Raw genomic sequence first — 17,194 nt, 5'->3', positions numbered from 1 at the left:
AGCTTAATTTGTTATAACATTACTTTTGACTGTCCTCTCAATTCAGTAAGAAATAAACATTCAAGTGGACATTAAAATACATAAAAGTTTTTTTCTACAGTGATATCATCACACCCATACATATTCTGACCCTTTTAAAGTCAGCTGTCTACTTTCTAATATGGAAAAAAATCACAAGGGGGGGTGGTGCAGTAGTGTGTGTGGGGGGGGAGTCTTCCCAACTTAAATCTTAGCTGCTGACAAAAGGTGAAAGATGGAGAAGAGCCTCCTAAGTGGAGGTCTAATGACCCATCTAGCTAGCAGCCACCATGGGGCACCAGCACATGTCTAAACAATGTTCTTTCTAAATGCACCTCTATGCAAGGTCCTAAGGCACTCCCGAAGACTCAAAGAAGAACTATGTGCAGAGGAAAGTTAGAAAGACAGCTAATGTAGTGCTCTGAAATCCCTCACCTATGCTCCAAAAGTCCCTAATAATTAAGTGCTCAGAGACTGAGTATTTAACGGCTGAGAATGGGGAGTCATGGGTCTACTGACTGAGTCTCTGGTTATTTATTCACTCCCTAATGTACAGTCTAAGGGGACATGTGTCCACCACAATTCCACTGGTTCCACCTTATTTTCTTTCCACTTTAAACCATATGAACAGTGTACAAATACGTGCCAGGAACCAGAGTATGAAATAGGGGACAACAGTGCCCCCTCATCTCCTGGTCAGTTACATTCACCTCGGGAGGACTGTAAGGATTCGTGGCACTCCTGCTCAGTGACAATTTTGGCCCAATATTTCATTTTGTTTCCATTTCTAGGGGTCAGGAATGACACTAACCAGGCTGCTTTCCTGCCTCCTCCAAAGTGGAGTTCCCGTCTCGATCTGGAACAGCTGCTGGGAGGAACATGCTGCTGGGCATCACCATCTCAGGGGTGGTCACCTGAGGAGTAAGAGGCAGAGAAATGAGGAGAGTCAAATGGAGAGGAAAGAGACACAAAACAGGGAAATGTGTAAAAATTATTTAATAAGCAAAATTAGCCTTCACCAGTGTAAAGCTGGAAGTGTCACTTTTCATAGCTCACTGAAGATTCATGTTTATTAGACAAAGCTCACATCAGTCAAAAGTGTTTCTACGGTTACATTCTGGACATAATTAGCAGAGCACACTTGAAGAATAATCTTATTATTAATATTTTTCCTTTATGCAGAATTTTGACTTTGATCACTGACAATGTTTTGTCATGGGCTGTGAAACTTCTTGTGCAACCAATTAGGTAGATAAGTTGAAAGGCCCACCTTAAGCTGCTGAAAACATAATAAGGGCCCTAATTAAATCATACCTAGTAAAGTACACTGTAATCTTGAAGCAGGGAGCATTGTAGTACTGTTTTTAAAATGTATTCAGGCAAGAAGAGGAGGGGAGTAAGAGCGAAGGAAAGGGGAAGAAGAAAAGAAGAGAACAAAGAGAAGGCTAAGGACATGCAGACACATTGGCAGATTCTCCAGGAAACAAAATTTTGTAACCCTTTAGAAGCTAGATCAAGTGCAAACAAGCATTTCTTATGACTCACTTCCCAGCATCAGAGGGAACGTCTGGCCAGCGTCCCAACCACACAGGGTGGGTGCCCTGCACAGCATTCTACACTAGGGCAGCTCCACCTTGACCATGGCTATCATTTGCTAATATAGCAATTCCAGAATCAGCCTGGATCAGGCAGATCCTCAGACATTTTTCTCCAGGCTTCTCTGACATCTGGCCAGAAGTTTGTCTGAAGAAGTTATCATTTGCCCCACATTAACATGATAAGCAGCCCTCAAATTCAACATAAGGATAAAAGTTCTTCATTTAAAAAAGAAGTAATATCCCTTTGCCTGCTATAGGGTGGAAAGGTAGTAGGTGATGATCCTGCGAAATGAATTAGAAAGTTTGACGACAGCCTGAGAAATGAAACTACATTCACACCACTAACCTTTCTACATGGCGTCCAGCCCCACCTGAAGGAATTATTTTCCCATGAAACTCAGGTATCTCAATAGCTGTAGTTGCTGGTGCAAAGGCTGGAGCACCTCATTTACTGTTCAAAATTAAATATTTTAAATAAATTACTATTAATTTTGAATAGCTTTAAGATTCTGGACTTGCTCATAACAGCTGATGACATGTTCCCTAGAAACATCGGTGACAGGCTCCAGTGCTAAGGTAACTCATCAATACATTTAGGGGTATTAGAATAATCTCAGCAACGCAGACGCTTATAGGTGTAAAAATTAAGCAACAGGCACTATGGAGAAGGGTTCTGAGAAAGCTCGTGTTTATGAAGAGCAGGTGCATGGCAGGTGAATGTGTGTGACACAGAATTCCTGCTCACAGACATCTGCACCCTCACACAAAGCTCGTCAGCAGCTGGTTAAGGCTAGCTGTTGATGAATCGTTAGGAATGGAGCAGAGATTGCCAAACTCATTCCATCTATTTTCTTTTTAATAGAAAGCATTTCTGACCAGTATGGTTGGGGAGTCCAGCGGGAATCCAAGAAGTAAAAGGTCACCGATTAATTTATAGTCCTCAGCCAAGGGGGAGCACGAGGTTGGGGGCAAGAGGGGGAGAAAGGGAAAGGAAAAAAGACTCCCCCCCACCTCCTTTCTCGGTTGTAGCTGCAGGATCAGTCCTTTCCAGGGATCTTTAGGAATTATGAAAAATGAATCATGAAAAATAAAAAAAAAAGCCCTACAGAGTAAAAAAGAATAAAATTATCTAACACCTCAGCTGCACATCATTATAGAAAACTGTGGGCTTTTTATACGCATTACAGTAAGGCAGACATCCCCTCTAACAGACTCAGTACGACGGATCAGTAATTGTTTTCATACACTTTAATTAGAAAAACTCAGATGGCTATGAATAATAATGGAAAAGAGAGACTTTTGCACTTGAAAGGTTGAAGTCAATCAAGTGTGAATGACGGCAAAAAAGAAAAAAAAAAAAAAGACACCAATTCATCAGCCCTCTGTTGTCTCGCCACGACTTTAATCATAATTCCTGATTGGGATTCAAGAAGGCAGTAAGCAGAGGTTCTTTGTCTGCCTTCACCTTCCATCAATTAACTCTTCCCGAAATATAATCATCAACCTCACATGCTCCTCTGCATCTTAATCTGGGCCTCCAAACCTGTAAGTCTTGCCCCATATGTGTTTAAGTAATTACTTTTATCTACCTGCACCTTCTCATCTTTAGTGTACCCAAATTCTCTCTGGGGGAAAAAAAAGGTGTGGTATATAAAATTTTGATGGGCAAGAAACTCCCAGGAGGCAAAGAGGACTATCCCTAAAGGGAAACCTGAGGATCTAGAAATTCTGGTGGGGTGTATCTGTGCATGTGTCTCAACAGAGAGGTTGAGAATGGAAGCCTCCTTCCTGCACAGGCTGCTGGAGGGCCCCACAGCGGCTCTCAGACACTGAAGTTCCCATGTCCATTCCTCCCTCTCCTACTAGTTTCCAAAGCTTTTCACTCAAACTTTGCATGTTTTGTAAAAAAACAAAACAAAAAACAAAAAACATAAATATAGTCCTGCCAATAGCTCATGGAGGAGTTCTGCTCCATGAGGAAAAGGAGAGTTGGCCAAAGGCAGAGTTCCTTCAATACCTGCCTTGGCATCCCCCTTGTTTTCCAGTCCTGTCTGGCTACCAAATGGTATGGAAGGTTCAGACTATTCTAGCCACAGCATCTGATGGATAGCTCAAAGTCATGGCAAGGGCAGTCACTCAAGTGTGCCGAGCACAGTCTATGTCTTCTATGAAGACCTTCCCTTTCGCTAGGTGCACTGGAGCATGTAGGTGCGTGAGAGGACACAACCCGACCGCTGCATAACCAGAGCCATCCCGGATGTGCCCAAACCTCAGAAGCGCTCAGATAACTGGATGGCACCACCTTCCCCAGCAGAGGAAACACACGCATGCGAACAGTCGAATTTCCTCCCTCCCACCTCTCTCCATCTTCCCACTTCTCCATCACAGGCTCAGAAGCCAAACAGAAAAGTTACTGGTTTGGCTAGATGACAGTACACAATTGGTACAAACATGTACACGTTCTACCTTTCACTATACCATCCACAGAGATTGCTTCTTCTCATAATCTGTACACCCACAGACATTCAATACGTTAAATTATGTCCCCAATACTCAATGTACAGAGAAGACCCAAGACTGTTAAAGCAGACTTGTGGGGCACCTGCATGGCGCAGTCGGTTGAGCAACTGACTTGTGGTTTTGGCTCAGGTTGTGATCTTGGGGTTGTGGGATCAAGTCTCGAGTTGGGCTCGTGCTCAGCGCAGAGTGTGTTTGGGATTCTCTCTCCCTCTCCCACTGCCCCCACCGCTGTCTGTGTGCACGTACTCTCTCAAATAGATTCATCTTTAAAATCAAAAACAGACTTTTAACCTAGAATATAACAAAGCCTGCTCTAGTAAGAAAACTCAATTGATTAGAGCCATTACTTCCTCAGAATTTGGGTCTTCCAAGATTGGCCTTGGCGATGCAAAGGGGAATTCCATGGTAATCTTTTAGATATCACATATGTTCCCCCACAGAGTACACAGAGTTGATGGGAATGTAGGAAAAAAACAATCATCTGACCTGGGGTGCTGACACAGTTGGGAAACGGTAGCTCTGCTACCTTCCTAACACGTAAAGAGGTCTCATGTTTATGAGAAAAATGTGGAGTTCTGTTCTGATGCTAGAAATCTTCAAGTTTAAGCAGTTCTCATAAATAACAATAGAAATAAAAGCGTTCCACACTGATACTAAAAGTCTTAAAGCTTAAGCAATTTCAAAACAACTTAGTGTTGAGAAGTAAGGGCCTCAAGTGACTCTCTGCTCACCCATCCATCTGAACATCATTCACTGTATATTGTACAGGGTCCCTGTATTGCACGCTTGTAAGATATAGTGAGACACTGTCCTTGTGCCCAAGAAGCTCGCAAGCCAGAATATTAACCTTACAGAGAGCATAACCTCAGAAAATCCGATGAAGGCTGCAGATGCCTAAAGAAATAGTTTCACAGACAGACTACTGCAGATAATTTCAGGAAATCACAGGCTCCCTTAGGGGAAAATCCATGGACTCAAGTTAACTATCTTTAGATAGTCACCCAGAGGTGACCTGGGTTCATAAATACCTAGGTTCCTACCTCTATTGGGTTCACCATTGTTTTGGATTATGATTTGATTCCTTTCAAGCTTGTATCAGGGGAGTTGGGCCCCAAACTCCAAGGACACGCCTCATAAAACCCAGAGGCTTGGATGTGGGTCTGGTCCTCATTATGATATTTGGGAGGGGCCACTGGTATTTATTCTTTCTTAGTCAAAGAAGCTGGAGTTATAAGGAGCCTTCCTCACTTCTTGCTTTCTCCAGGTTATGGATGTGGAATGGTCAAAATACAGCACCCCAAACAGCCAAGGGGCATACCATGCTAAGTTCTCATGGGACTGCCCATGCAAATTCACCTCAAAGCCACCTTGTCTGAAGTTAGATCGATACAACCAATGTGTTCCACATGCTGGAAAGCGAAGACATTTTCTTAGAAAATGTGTTGAATCTAGTTTCTCTGAGACCCTCATCCTTACAGCTTTAGTTGGCATTGCTCGCCTAACTAGGATATCTTTCTGAAAGGCTCGCTATTCCAAGTGAAAAAATACATTTACCAAAACCTAGACTCCCAAGGAAGCCTCAAATCCTTCACTTTTCAGTGAAAATCAATAGAATGAGGAACCTCAAGTGGAAGGAAAAAGAGGCAAAGCCTCAGACGCAGGCCTTCCTGATACAGACCTGGCCAGTCTCTACATCCTTGTGAATAAGGAATTGGATAGATTAAAAAAATGAAGTTAAAACCCAACTGTTTCCAGAGCGAAGCATTTTAGCTAATGGTGTATCTGAAGGCTGCAGTGGAAGTCGGGGTGCTCGCTTCCGTACCCAGTCAGCTGCTGGGCCTGCCAGCTGGTCTCTGGACTTCTGCAGCCAGGGCTTCAGAGCTGTTTTCCTTTCCTTTACCACCTTGCAAATGTGCCAGGCTGCGCACTGGACCACAGAGGTTAGAGGGCCTAGTTCCTCTCTCTGTCTTGTTTCCTTTCTATAATGTCTTCTATGTGGTTGTCTATCCTTTCTTTTTTAAACCTAAAACTCATGAGGAAAAACTGCAGGGCCACGTTCACATTCATGTGGGCCAGAAACCAATACAGTCCTACCTAAACAGAGTTTAAAACCTAAGAATGAGAAGGGGGGGGGGGGAGGTGAGCGGGAGAATAGGAAACACAGGAACAGTTAACACACACACACACACACACACACAGGGCAACAGAAAAGAGTGGAGAAGGAGAATGGATTGGAGAGAAAAGCTTCATTAGACTCAGAGAGGCAAGCAGTGGCAGTATACCAAGGTCACTTCTAATTTAGACCATCTAATTGGCAAACAGGCTCCAAATGGCTATCATCTCACAGGGCTTGGAATTAATGAAGCCCGATTATTTTCATTACCTTCCTCTGAGATAGAGACAAAGTGAGAGAGCTGGTACCCACGCAGGTGCAAAAGCCCCAGGGCTAGTGGCCACCCGCTGCCCCAGTAAGGAGGGGGCAGTCAGCCAGCCTGTCCCAGCAGCTCAGAGATGCACGGGCATAGCAGCACAGGGAGACACAGACAAAGACTGAAAGAAACAAGGAGACAAACTACTGCTCCTGAGTGGGGGGGAGGGAGAGGGAGGGAGACACGGATGGCGAGAGGGAGAGAGAACGCTGCAGGCAGTGCAGGGTGCAGGGCCATGAGCAGAGAAGGGAAATCTGCATGTACGGGAAATACAGGAAGTAAGAACTACCAAAGGGAGAAAAGATGAAGGGCTAGAGAAAGAGGTGTTCCTGGGCCGCTCAGGAGCCCATCCCCATCTCCAGTATGAGGTTATATTTTGTTAAGCGAGCAAGGAACAAAAACAATTTCCCCATATTAACGATCCGGGAGCCCAGTGGTGTGTCCTGTCACTTAGAAGGACAGTGATCAATTAGAATAATTTAAGAGTATTGAAATGCATGCTAGGTGGTCTTTCCCATTCTCATGTAGGGGCCAGAAACATGTCCCCCCTCACCCTCACCCCTTCTTCCCCAAAAGAGTGGGGGAAATGAGGTCACAGAAAAGCAGCTCCTACATCCCCACCACCAATTTGAAATCTCTTAACTTCTCTGTAAGTAGGTGAGAGTTCTGTGGAGCTGACACTGGGGGCAGCCTGCTCGGTCAGGTCTGGAGGGGCACTTGTCTCATCGCCCTGAGGCTTTATAGATTTCCTTCTTTCATATGACGTGTATAAAGACGCTCTTTGGAGGTCTGTTCCTAATAGGCCAAGCAGAATGAAGTGCTGCGGATGCAGTTTCCATAGTGGAGGACCAGAGCTGCAATTGTTCCCAGTGGAGAATATTTTTCAAGCCCCTTCATCGGTAAAGAGAAGGGGGCCCATGGAAGACACAGATATGAGATGCAGAGCATAAGCAAGCAGCTGTTACCATAGCAACAGACATATTAGACACTGCAGGTTCCTGAAAGCTGTCTGATAAGGTATTATTAAATGAAGCCTCCTCAAAACACTCTCCATTTACAACTGAACGGAAAGACATTGTGTAGAAAGTAATCTATTTCCATTTATCAGGGTGAAATTTACTTTTAGAAGGACTGAAACCCAATTCAAGCCAAATCCTGCGACCTTGAACCCAGACAGCAGAAAATATTTATCAGAATTTATAGCTTTCTATACCCTAGACATACCCGATGTCTACCAAGAATTGTCTATTTGGTGGATTTTGCTGGCTTTTCCTACTCTGCAGCCGACCGCAGCTAACAGTCAAACCATTTGGCAAGGAAGGAGATTCACTCCTCTCACTGCCTTCATCCTAGCCACTCAGGGATGAAGCAGATGTAACCTTTTCCTCTTGGGGGATGAATGACCATACACTGACCATTCCTTAATGATGTGTTTTTAAAAATGGAGTTCGGATTTGAGGGTCATTTCTCATCATGCTGTTTTCAGAGTTTCCTGCTCCAGTTGACCAGGAACAAACATATATAGTCAGAAAGCCCAAACAATACTTTCCCATGGCCAATTTTCTAATAAAATTAGAGTAAAATACCCTCCAGGGGCATGATTTTAACCACAGGTTTACTATAATCACTTAGTTGTAAAACAACTGAAACTTCCATTTTAATACCGAACTTTCCAAAGGAAGAACAGTGGCATCTGTTTGGATTCATCAGGGCAAACTCCAATCTTCAAACAGGATTCTGGGTTCACCCTAAGCTACAGTCACAAATTCCCCTCTCTAACCCTGGTTGCTCATCTTTTCCTGCTGAACTAAAGGATCAAGGTAGACATGTTTAATCATCTCAATGCAAACCATCCTCATAGCTTGTAAAACCAATTCAATACTGACAGCCATACAGTAACTCCATCTTCTCATGTACAGAGTGCCAAATCATCTTTACATATACCTTTAAATAAAGAATGAAACCCTTTTATGATTACATTTCTCATAACTTTCAACTTTGTTTCTGAATCCATTAACTTTCTCTTGTTGCTAGCAAACTGACCTCCTATAATTACATTTCCCACAATCTGCACATTTTTAAGAAATGTCTACATTTCTAATTAAGAAAACAATCCCATTTATAATTGCACCAAAAATAATAAAGTACCTAAGAATAAACTTAACCACAGAGGTAAAAGACCTGTACTCAGAAAACTATAAAACACTGATAGAATGCCTGGGTGACTCAGTCGGTTAAGTGTCTGCCTTCGGCTTGAGTTATGAACCCAGGGTCCTGGGATGGAGTCCCACATTGGGCAGGAGTCTGCTTCTGCCTCTGCCCACTGCTCCCTCTGCCTGTGCTCTCTGACAAATAAATGAATAAAATCTTAAAAAAAGACAGTGATGAAAGAAATTGAAGACAACACAAAGAAATGAAAAGACATTCCATGGTCGTGGACTGGAAGAACAAATATTGTCCAAATGTCTACACAACTCAAAGCTATCTACACATTTAGTGCAATCTCTATGAAAGTACCAGCAGCATTTTTCAAAAAACTGGGAAAAAAATCCTAAAATTTGTATGGAACCACAAAAGACCCAGAATTGTCAAAGTAATCTTGAAAAAAAGCTAACTACAGCTTTGTTGTCAAGTTATACAACAAAGCTGTAGTAATCAAAACAGCATGGTACTGGCATCAAAACAAAACAAAACAAAAAACCCCAAAAAACGCAGCTCAATGGAACAGAACAGAAAACCCAGAAATGAACCCATGATTATATGATCAATTAATCTTCAACAAAGCAGGAAAGAATATGTAATGGGAAAAAGTCTCTTCGACAAATGATGTTGGGAAAACTGGACCACTTCCTTATATCATACACAAAAATAAATTCAAAATAGATTCAAGACCTAAATGTGCGACCTGAAACCAAAAAAATCCTACAAAAGAGGGACACCTGGGTGACTCAGCTAGTTAAGCGTCCAACTCTTGATTTCGGCTCAGGTCATGATCTCAGGGTCATGGGATCGAGCCCCGTGCTCAGTGGGGAGTCTGTTTGAGTCTCTCTCTCCATCTCTCTCTGCCCCTCCCCACTGCACTCTGTCTCTCACTCCAAAATAAATAAATCTTTTTAAAAAATCCTGTAGGAGAGCATAGGCAGTAATTTCTCAGACACTGGCTGTAGCAGCATTTTTCTAGATATGTCTCCTGAGGCAAGGGAAATCAAAGAAAAAATAAACTCTTAGGATTACATCAAAATAAAAAGCTTCTAACACAGCAAAGGAACAATCAGCAAACCAAAAGACAACCTACGGAATGGGAGAAGATATTTGCAAATGACATACCCAATAAAGGGTTAGTACCCAAAATACATAAAGAACTTAAACAACTCAACATCCCCTCCCAAAATAAACCAATTAAAATATGGGCAGAAGACATGAACAGATATTTCCCCAAAGAAGACATACAAGATGGCCAACAGATACATAAAAAATGCTCAACATCACTCATCATCAGGGAAATGCAAATCAGAACCACAAGGAGATACCACCTCACACTTGTCAGGATGGCTACAATCAAAAACACAAGAAAAAGCAAGTGTTGGTGCTGATGCAGAGAAAAAGAATTGCTGAATCCTACATAATTGAATAGAATGAATGAATTGAATTGAATACAATGAATCCTACATAAATGAATAGAATTGTTGAATCCTACATAATTATCTTATCAGGGATTCTTCTAGAACAGGGTTTATTAGCCTGATTCCATGTATGAATTTTAAAGTATTCTTACGCTCCCTGGCATTGTACACACAGTTTTGTGTATGCAGAATCCTCAATGGTAGTCTTAACAGTGGTTATCCAACTTGACAATGCAGAGAATAACCCAGTAAGGCTACGGATTCACTTTCACCAGAGTCTCCAAAAAGGCTGAGAATCACTGGCTATTGAGTGACATCCAGAAATATCTTAGGGATTGGTACCCCAGAAACACAGTAGTAACATCTTGCCCTTCAAGACCCTGTTGGTAAATGAAGACTCATAAAGACCACCTGACTCACTACATGAAATGTACCTTACCCTTGCTGCTATAAAAATATGACAAACAATGGATATTTGAAATATAATTTATATTCTAGTCCCTAGTGATATATAAATGAAACCTACTGTTTAATGTAAACTGATCATACAGATTACCATAGCTCACATTTCCTAGACCAGATTTATATTAAACAGGAAAAATAACCAGCTGAGCAAAAGAAAAATGTCATTAAGTACTGAAAATGTTTCCCACATCACCTTCTGTTCCTTCAGGCTCCTATGGTTCTAGGCCATCAGTGGGAAGGGTGATGAGGCCTGAGAAATTCCCCTTGTTATTTCCAAGGTTGGTGAGAATGCCAGTATCTATAACACAGAAACCCATTCAACCAAAGAAGAAGGTTTCCACTCACAGACAATCTTTTCACGATGTTCACCAGTTTATCTGAAAATACCCACGGAAAGTGAGTTTATACTTGAAAGATCTCTGAAATGAAACTTCCGCTAGGTCACCTTCAAGTTTCCTATTGGCTGCTAAAGTTCTCTTGATGCATTATCAATTATATGTCTTTCACGACTAAACATCACTTAGAACATGATTCATTCATCCTGCCTAACTAAATGGAATGGGAAATGCCTAGAGGTTATATGCCTGTGACCTCATGTTATAACATGGAATTCTCTAGGAAGAATACCTCTCTGGGAATCCTCACACAAAAAGGCAATCAAATTAACTTCTTATTACTCCACTATTGAAATAAATTAGAGGTGAGAGTAATTCTCTTTAGTTTTTCCTCCAGTGATCGGGAAAGGGCTTGCACAGCAGTCCCACCACAGATAGAAAAAGTAGGATATCAAAATGATCTGTAGTATTTTGAGAAGTTTTCACATTACAATTAGACTTAAATCTTTACACTAAACCTTTGGGCCACGTCACAGTAGTCACTCAGAGCCAGGCTTTTAAAACCTAGGTGTAGCAACATCATGTTCAAAATGCAAAGCCATCGTCCACGAATCGACATGTGCTATCCCATGCGCCATTTTCCTGTTCTAAGAATCAAAGATGCCACTTGAGAAATTCCCACATTACACGGTCACATTTGTAACGCTGGAAAATACGGGCTCAAATTTCAATCTGCCACTTACAAGTGGCATCGAGTCAGCTAACTTTTCTGAGTCTCAGTTCCTCTGCTGTTAATATACACATGTCAAACTCTTATTCTTTCAAATAAGGCTTGTCGTGAGGGTGAAACGAGACTAAGAGCAACCTAGAACACCACCTACTTATTAAAGGTTTGGAGAGCCCAAAGAACAATTTCTTCACATGAATGGTTAGTTATTCTAGCCCTCTGCCTCAGACCAGGAGTGGGGATAATGAGGGAGAGCAGAGACCACAAACACAGTCCGTGCTTTGTGCCACAGTCACACCACAGTCATGCCAAGTGGAAGGCAGGTACAGGAGAACAAAGGTCGCAGAACTAGGATCATTTTTGACATTTCCAACTCTACACTGGCTTTCTCATCCAACAACACAGATCTTGTCCATGTTCCTCTATCACCTTTGGCCTCTTGGGGAAAGCGACGCCAGGGGTCGTGCTGCTGGCCGCCTTACCGTCATAATGAGCTTCTCCACGCAGTCGGGTGCCACACTGTGGAGGTGCGTGAGGTGCAGCTGGAGGTGGATCTTGTTGTTGAGCATGTCTTGGCACAGGGGGCAGCGCAGCATGGGCTGCACGGAGTGCTGCGTCATGGCATGCACCCGGAGCCGGTTGACGTCGGCGTTGCTGTACTTGCAGTAGGGACACTGGTACATCTGTGGGGAACACACCCACCCATCCAGCTGAATCTTCAGTTCCCACCAGTGCCTGTGTCTGCCCCAAGCCCACCCACCCAAGGGTGTGCTTCCCGCTGGTGTGTAAAACACGCCCCCCGACCAGCAGAGCCCCTTCTGGTCTCACCTGCTCTGATTTGGTCTCCTCTGAGGTTTTAGGTCGCTTTGAAGAGAGAGGAGATTCCGAGCTACCTGTGAAGGAGATGCGTTTGGAGGTTGCGGGAGAATCTGTCAGCTCCTTCTCTGCTTGGCTGGACGACGCTGGAAGAAAAAGCAGAAGACGCGATAAGCAGCCAGACCAGGCCAGCTCCCAGAGGGTTTGTGTTGGGTGAAAATCAACATTCATTTATAGCACAGGATTTTCTTGAAACACCAAAATTCAAGTAGGATGAGCATCCGGACTGACTTATCAAGCACGCTGGAAAAGAAGCAAGTGTTCCTTTTTCCCCATGAATTTTTGTCACTACTTTAACAAATGAACACTAAGAAAAAAAGATAAAGAAATGGACTAAAATCCTCGGAGCTGGATTAAGCTAAATTCAGTGTATTGACTTCTCCCAATCAAGACACACTGGGCAGGCCTATGCGGGGCAGTAGGGCTGAGACTGGGTGGGAGAGTCTCACCAGTTGCTTTGCCACCATCAGTCAACTCAAGAACCAGACACACTCTGCTTCCACAGATGTAATCAACTATGTGCTCCCAACTTCACTGTCCCGGTGCTTGGAATCACAGCACTGCACATCACAGGAGTCATAATAAATGTGACCTGCGAAAGGTTCACACAAACTGCATGCAAATACTTGGGGGAAAGTAACTGAAGACTGGAATATGTAGGGCATGAGTCCAACTTATAATCTAGCCAATGCTCCAGGCACAAGCGTTTATTCAGAGGGGGCAGTAAGGGGGAAAGTTTCCTATCTGCCCAAACCACACCCCATTCCACCAAAAAAACAAAACACTAATTAATGAGGAGAGTCACATAAGACTTAAGTAGCAAACAGTGTGAGTAAAAGGCGTTTTCTGAAGTGTGGAAAAGGATCTGGAAGATTTTGATGAGAAAACCGCTGGGTCAAGGGTTTAACCAGGATAAGGGGGGGGACCCTCTCCATCGTAAACACAAATCCCAACATGGCTGGATTTGGTCATTCCAAAACCTGGTCAGTATTCGAGGGTTGGTTCTCTCACTTGTTTTGGACACAGAACTTCATTTTTCATAATTTTGCTAAAAATGATTATTAAAATCCTGAAAATGGTAGTGAGAAGTATATACCCATTCCCCTCATTGAAAAATAATTTGACTCGGCACTGAGGTCACTGGTTTAGAAAGCCTAATTTTTGCTCTTTCATAAAACTGCTGCCTGTCTCATCCGGTCTAGTTGCCTAGCTCGTGTTTCCACTTTATGCTCAGCTTTGAAATCTGTTCTGACATGGAGACTAAGATGCTGTCATTATAGATGTGTGCTTTAATAAACAATTTTTAGAAAATCAATTTTATTCATTAAAATCATAAGGCCACAAATAATTTTGAAAAAAAAAAAAAAGCTAAATGCAGGAAATATTCCAGGAAGTTGATGCTCTTCCCAGAATGCACATCTTGTGACCTTTAAACCCCAGTATCTTGGTAACCTGGTCTACATAAGTTTGTAGGGCATCTATTATTTAAAAAGTACAAGGACAAGCATTTTATACACAGACCCCTCCTCCTCCCAACACACACATTCATAACAGTACTTTAATCTGTCTCGAATCGACTTCAAACCCATTTTGCTCTTAATGGGAGTTATTCATTTTCACTTGAAAGGTAATACATGACGGCTGGATATTTAATGTGATGGACTGGCTGCCGATTAACTAGGTGCTGTAACATTCTAGACCAGTTCCCCCACGGCCCACTTCCCATCTCCCAGCCCCTCAAGGAACCCCGTGTCACAGGTTTTTGACCTCCCAGTATGATGGGCTCCTACCTGAACACTCCCACAACAGGAGTCCTTATGGTTCAGGGACTTAAGTGCCCCCCCCCACTCCCAAAAGGTTCCTTATTTTCCATTATTTTTCATTTTTGCTTACTGCTTATCCTTTCTATATTAACAGTTCAAATGATTCTACAGATGGGGTGAGTGGAGGTGTTAGGTGATACTTTCGATGCTTATTTGGTATATAGCCATCTCTTTCCCAATTCCACCTCCAGCCTGTAGGCATTGGTTAGGCTCTGTGCTTAGAGTTAGGAAAGAGCCACTATCTGCTCCTCCTTCCAGTAGAGGCAAACCGAGATCCAGATGTCATTCCAAACACCCCTTTCCCGTCTTTTTGTTAGTCTGCCTGACCTGAAACAACACTCTCTTTTATAGGACCACGCACTATCTTGTAAATGATCCCAGTCTGCCACTAACCCCCGTTAGAAAGGTTGTCAACTGTGCAGTTGCACGGCCGCATGAGTGGATGAGCACAGAGGATAGGACCACCCAACTCATCTCACTCACTGGGAGCCGAAAGGCAAACACAGGGTAGCCCAGTGAGGCGTCAGCTTCCTCATCTGACCGGAGCCCACCCTCTCCCTTCAATGCGGAACGCGTGGTCAATTGTGACGAGGTTGCAGAGGTGACGATTCTGGTTTCAGAAGCGACTATTCTTTCCGCCTGCATGGAGCTGGGGGCTTTTATTACCTCCCCCCCCCCCGCCCCCAAACTCTCAAACTGCTCTGGAATTCTAAAGCTTCCTTGAAGTGAGCTCACGCTAAGGAGTCCTATGAAGTGTTTGAAAAAATAAAATCAGCATGCTCTCCCTTGTTCCTCTTTCTCCCCAGTAACACACCAGCCCTGCTATAATATGAAATACTGCACCGCTGGTGTACAAAACGTCTGGGGCTCATCCCCCTTCTACCCTGGACAGCCTGCATGTTTATTAGATCTGATCTGTTTAGAAGTGGACGTTAACCACCTGCAGCTCGCTAGCTTGTTCCCTGAAGATAAAGCTGTACCATTCTTGTAGCAGATTCTATTAACACCCAGTTACAATCCCATTGTGTTTCCCTGGGTGATGTGGGGACTCCTCCTAAGAGTTAGGGTAACTAGGCCGACAGCCCCCTCCCAGCTTGACCCCAGACATTAAAATGTCAATCTCTATCAAGACATGGCACCGAGGTCTTTATACAATTTCTGTCGACGTGCAAACAGTTGTACAAGTTCTCCATCAGCGTGCTGGATGAGGGCTGACTACAGGCCACAGACAGTTTGAGGTTTCCTCAAGCTGCTTCTCTCTGAACTACTTCAGAAGGGCCAGAGTCTCAAAATCAATTTCTATTTTGGTTCTGTCACTAGCATACATTGTAGGCCTAAGTAAATGAGATTGTACGAATACCAAGAGAAAAAGTACTGTGGTTTTCTGCTTTGAAGACTTTTCTAAACTTTAACTTAAATTCTTGAAGAAATGTCACAGTCTAGGAAACATTATTTAAAAAATCAATTACTGGTCACTTTAAGGCCACTATGACATCACAGTAGTTAATTGGAAATACATGCACTTCAGAGACAAGCCTTAGTTTGAACAGTGCCTGGAACCTTTGGTTTATACTGGCAACAAAAAGCCAAACAACCTGAAGGATTACTACCTGTAGTCAGTTTTATAATAATGACAAAATGAACTGGAAACAATCGAGGTCTCTTACAGCAGGGCATGGTCAGGTAAACAACGGTATAGCTACCCTACTGGGTACTAGAAGACATTAAGAATGATAGCTGTGAGCCAATGTAGAAAGTTCTTGAAAATGTTGATCAGAAGAAAAAGAAGATAAAATATACATTACACCACGATACAGCTATGGAAAAAAATAGGTACTAGAAAAGAAGACTAGAAGAAAATGACTGTTGTATTTAAGGTAATGGAATCATGGACCATTTTCCCATTTTCTAAGATTGCCAGGTAGTTACATTATTTTTAATATTATAATTAAATAGCCCAGCATTTAAATTCAACTGTCCATGAAAACGTTGATATTTGGATCCATACTGTGCAAAACATCGGGTGGTACTTTTTTTACTTTGCTGGTTAAAGCAATTTTCTCATTTTGGCAGCTATGTCATACAAAACTATGTGTTAAATCTCAACGCATCTTCCACGGGCAACATGCTGGGCTCCTGGCACTTGGAAGGGGATAGAAATGTGGCAAGGACCCACGTGAGTGCATGCACAGCAGATTACATACTCTTTAAAGCTAGGCAGATGGAACAGTGACAATGGGATGGTGGGTCCAACCCCTACCACAGCCCGATAGGATGTAAGCTGTATATTCCTTGCCACACAACTTGTTAGGAGTTAGGGTTGTCCTCCCCAACTCACTGACAATCAAGCATAGAAAGGACTGGCATGTCCTTCTATGGGGTATGAAAAATTCCAAGTTGCCTTTCTGGGCCAAAAGTCACCATTTCCCCCCTTAAACTGTGATGGGTTGGCCATCACAAATGAAAAAGACAAATACTAAGAGAGGCAGACCTGATTCATGACTGTCTTATTCTCTACCCAGGAGGCAAAATAATTTCATCCCAAAAGGAAACAGAGCAGTCATTGCACAGCTTCCGGGGGCGGGGGGGCAAATCATTTATGCATAGAGACATCAACTTCCAGATTACCTGTGCTTTTAACATATTTGTTTGGGAAGTATTTAGCCTCTAAAAATAATTATTTAAAAAGGTACCTCTCCTGTCATACTTAATTAGAGGGAATGGGAGAAAAGGAGCACCAACCTGAAATCATGCAAGTTTTGCTTGCAATTTTCAAGAAA

General features: G+C 42.9%; 1 protein-coding gene across 8 annotated transcripts in view; it reads right to left on the bottom strand.

The window, feature by feature from the left end:
- The window catches only part of ZFHX3 (zinc finger homeobox 3), a 1,297,849-nt gene that overhangs the window by 15,336 nt on the left and 1,265,319 nt on the right, over positions 1-17,194 (bottom strand). For all 8 annotated transcript variants that reach the window (XM_057314209.1, XM_057314211.1, XM_057314210.1 and 5 more), the window contains 3 exons: positions 12,544-12,677; positions 12,198-12,398; positions 830-932 (listed from right to left, as the gene is read on the bottom strand). In XM_057314209.1, coding sequence (XP_057170192.1) covers positions 830-932; positions 12,198-12,398; positions 12,544-12,677 — 438 coding nt within the window. The remainder of the gene's footprint in view (positions 1-829; positions 933-12,197; positions 12,399-12,543; positions 12,678-17,194) is intronic.

This window comes from Ursus arctos, unplaced genomic scaffold (assembly GCF_023065955.2).
Source record: "Ursus arctos isolate Adak ecotype North America unplaced genomic scaffold, UrsArc2.0 scaffold_19, whole genome shotgun sequence".
In the NCBI taxonomy this organism is placed as follows: domain Eukaryota; kingdom Metazoa; phylum Chordata; class Mammalia; order Carnivora; family Ursidae; genus Ursus; species Ursus arctos.
The sequence above is the reverse complement of the archived record's forward strand: the minus strand, read 5'-3'. Positions and strand labels throughout refer to the sequence as shown.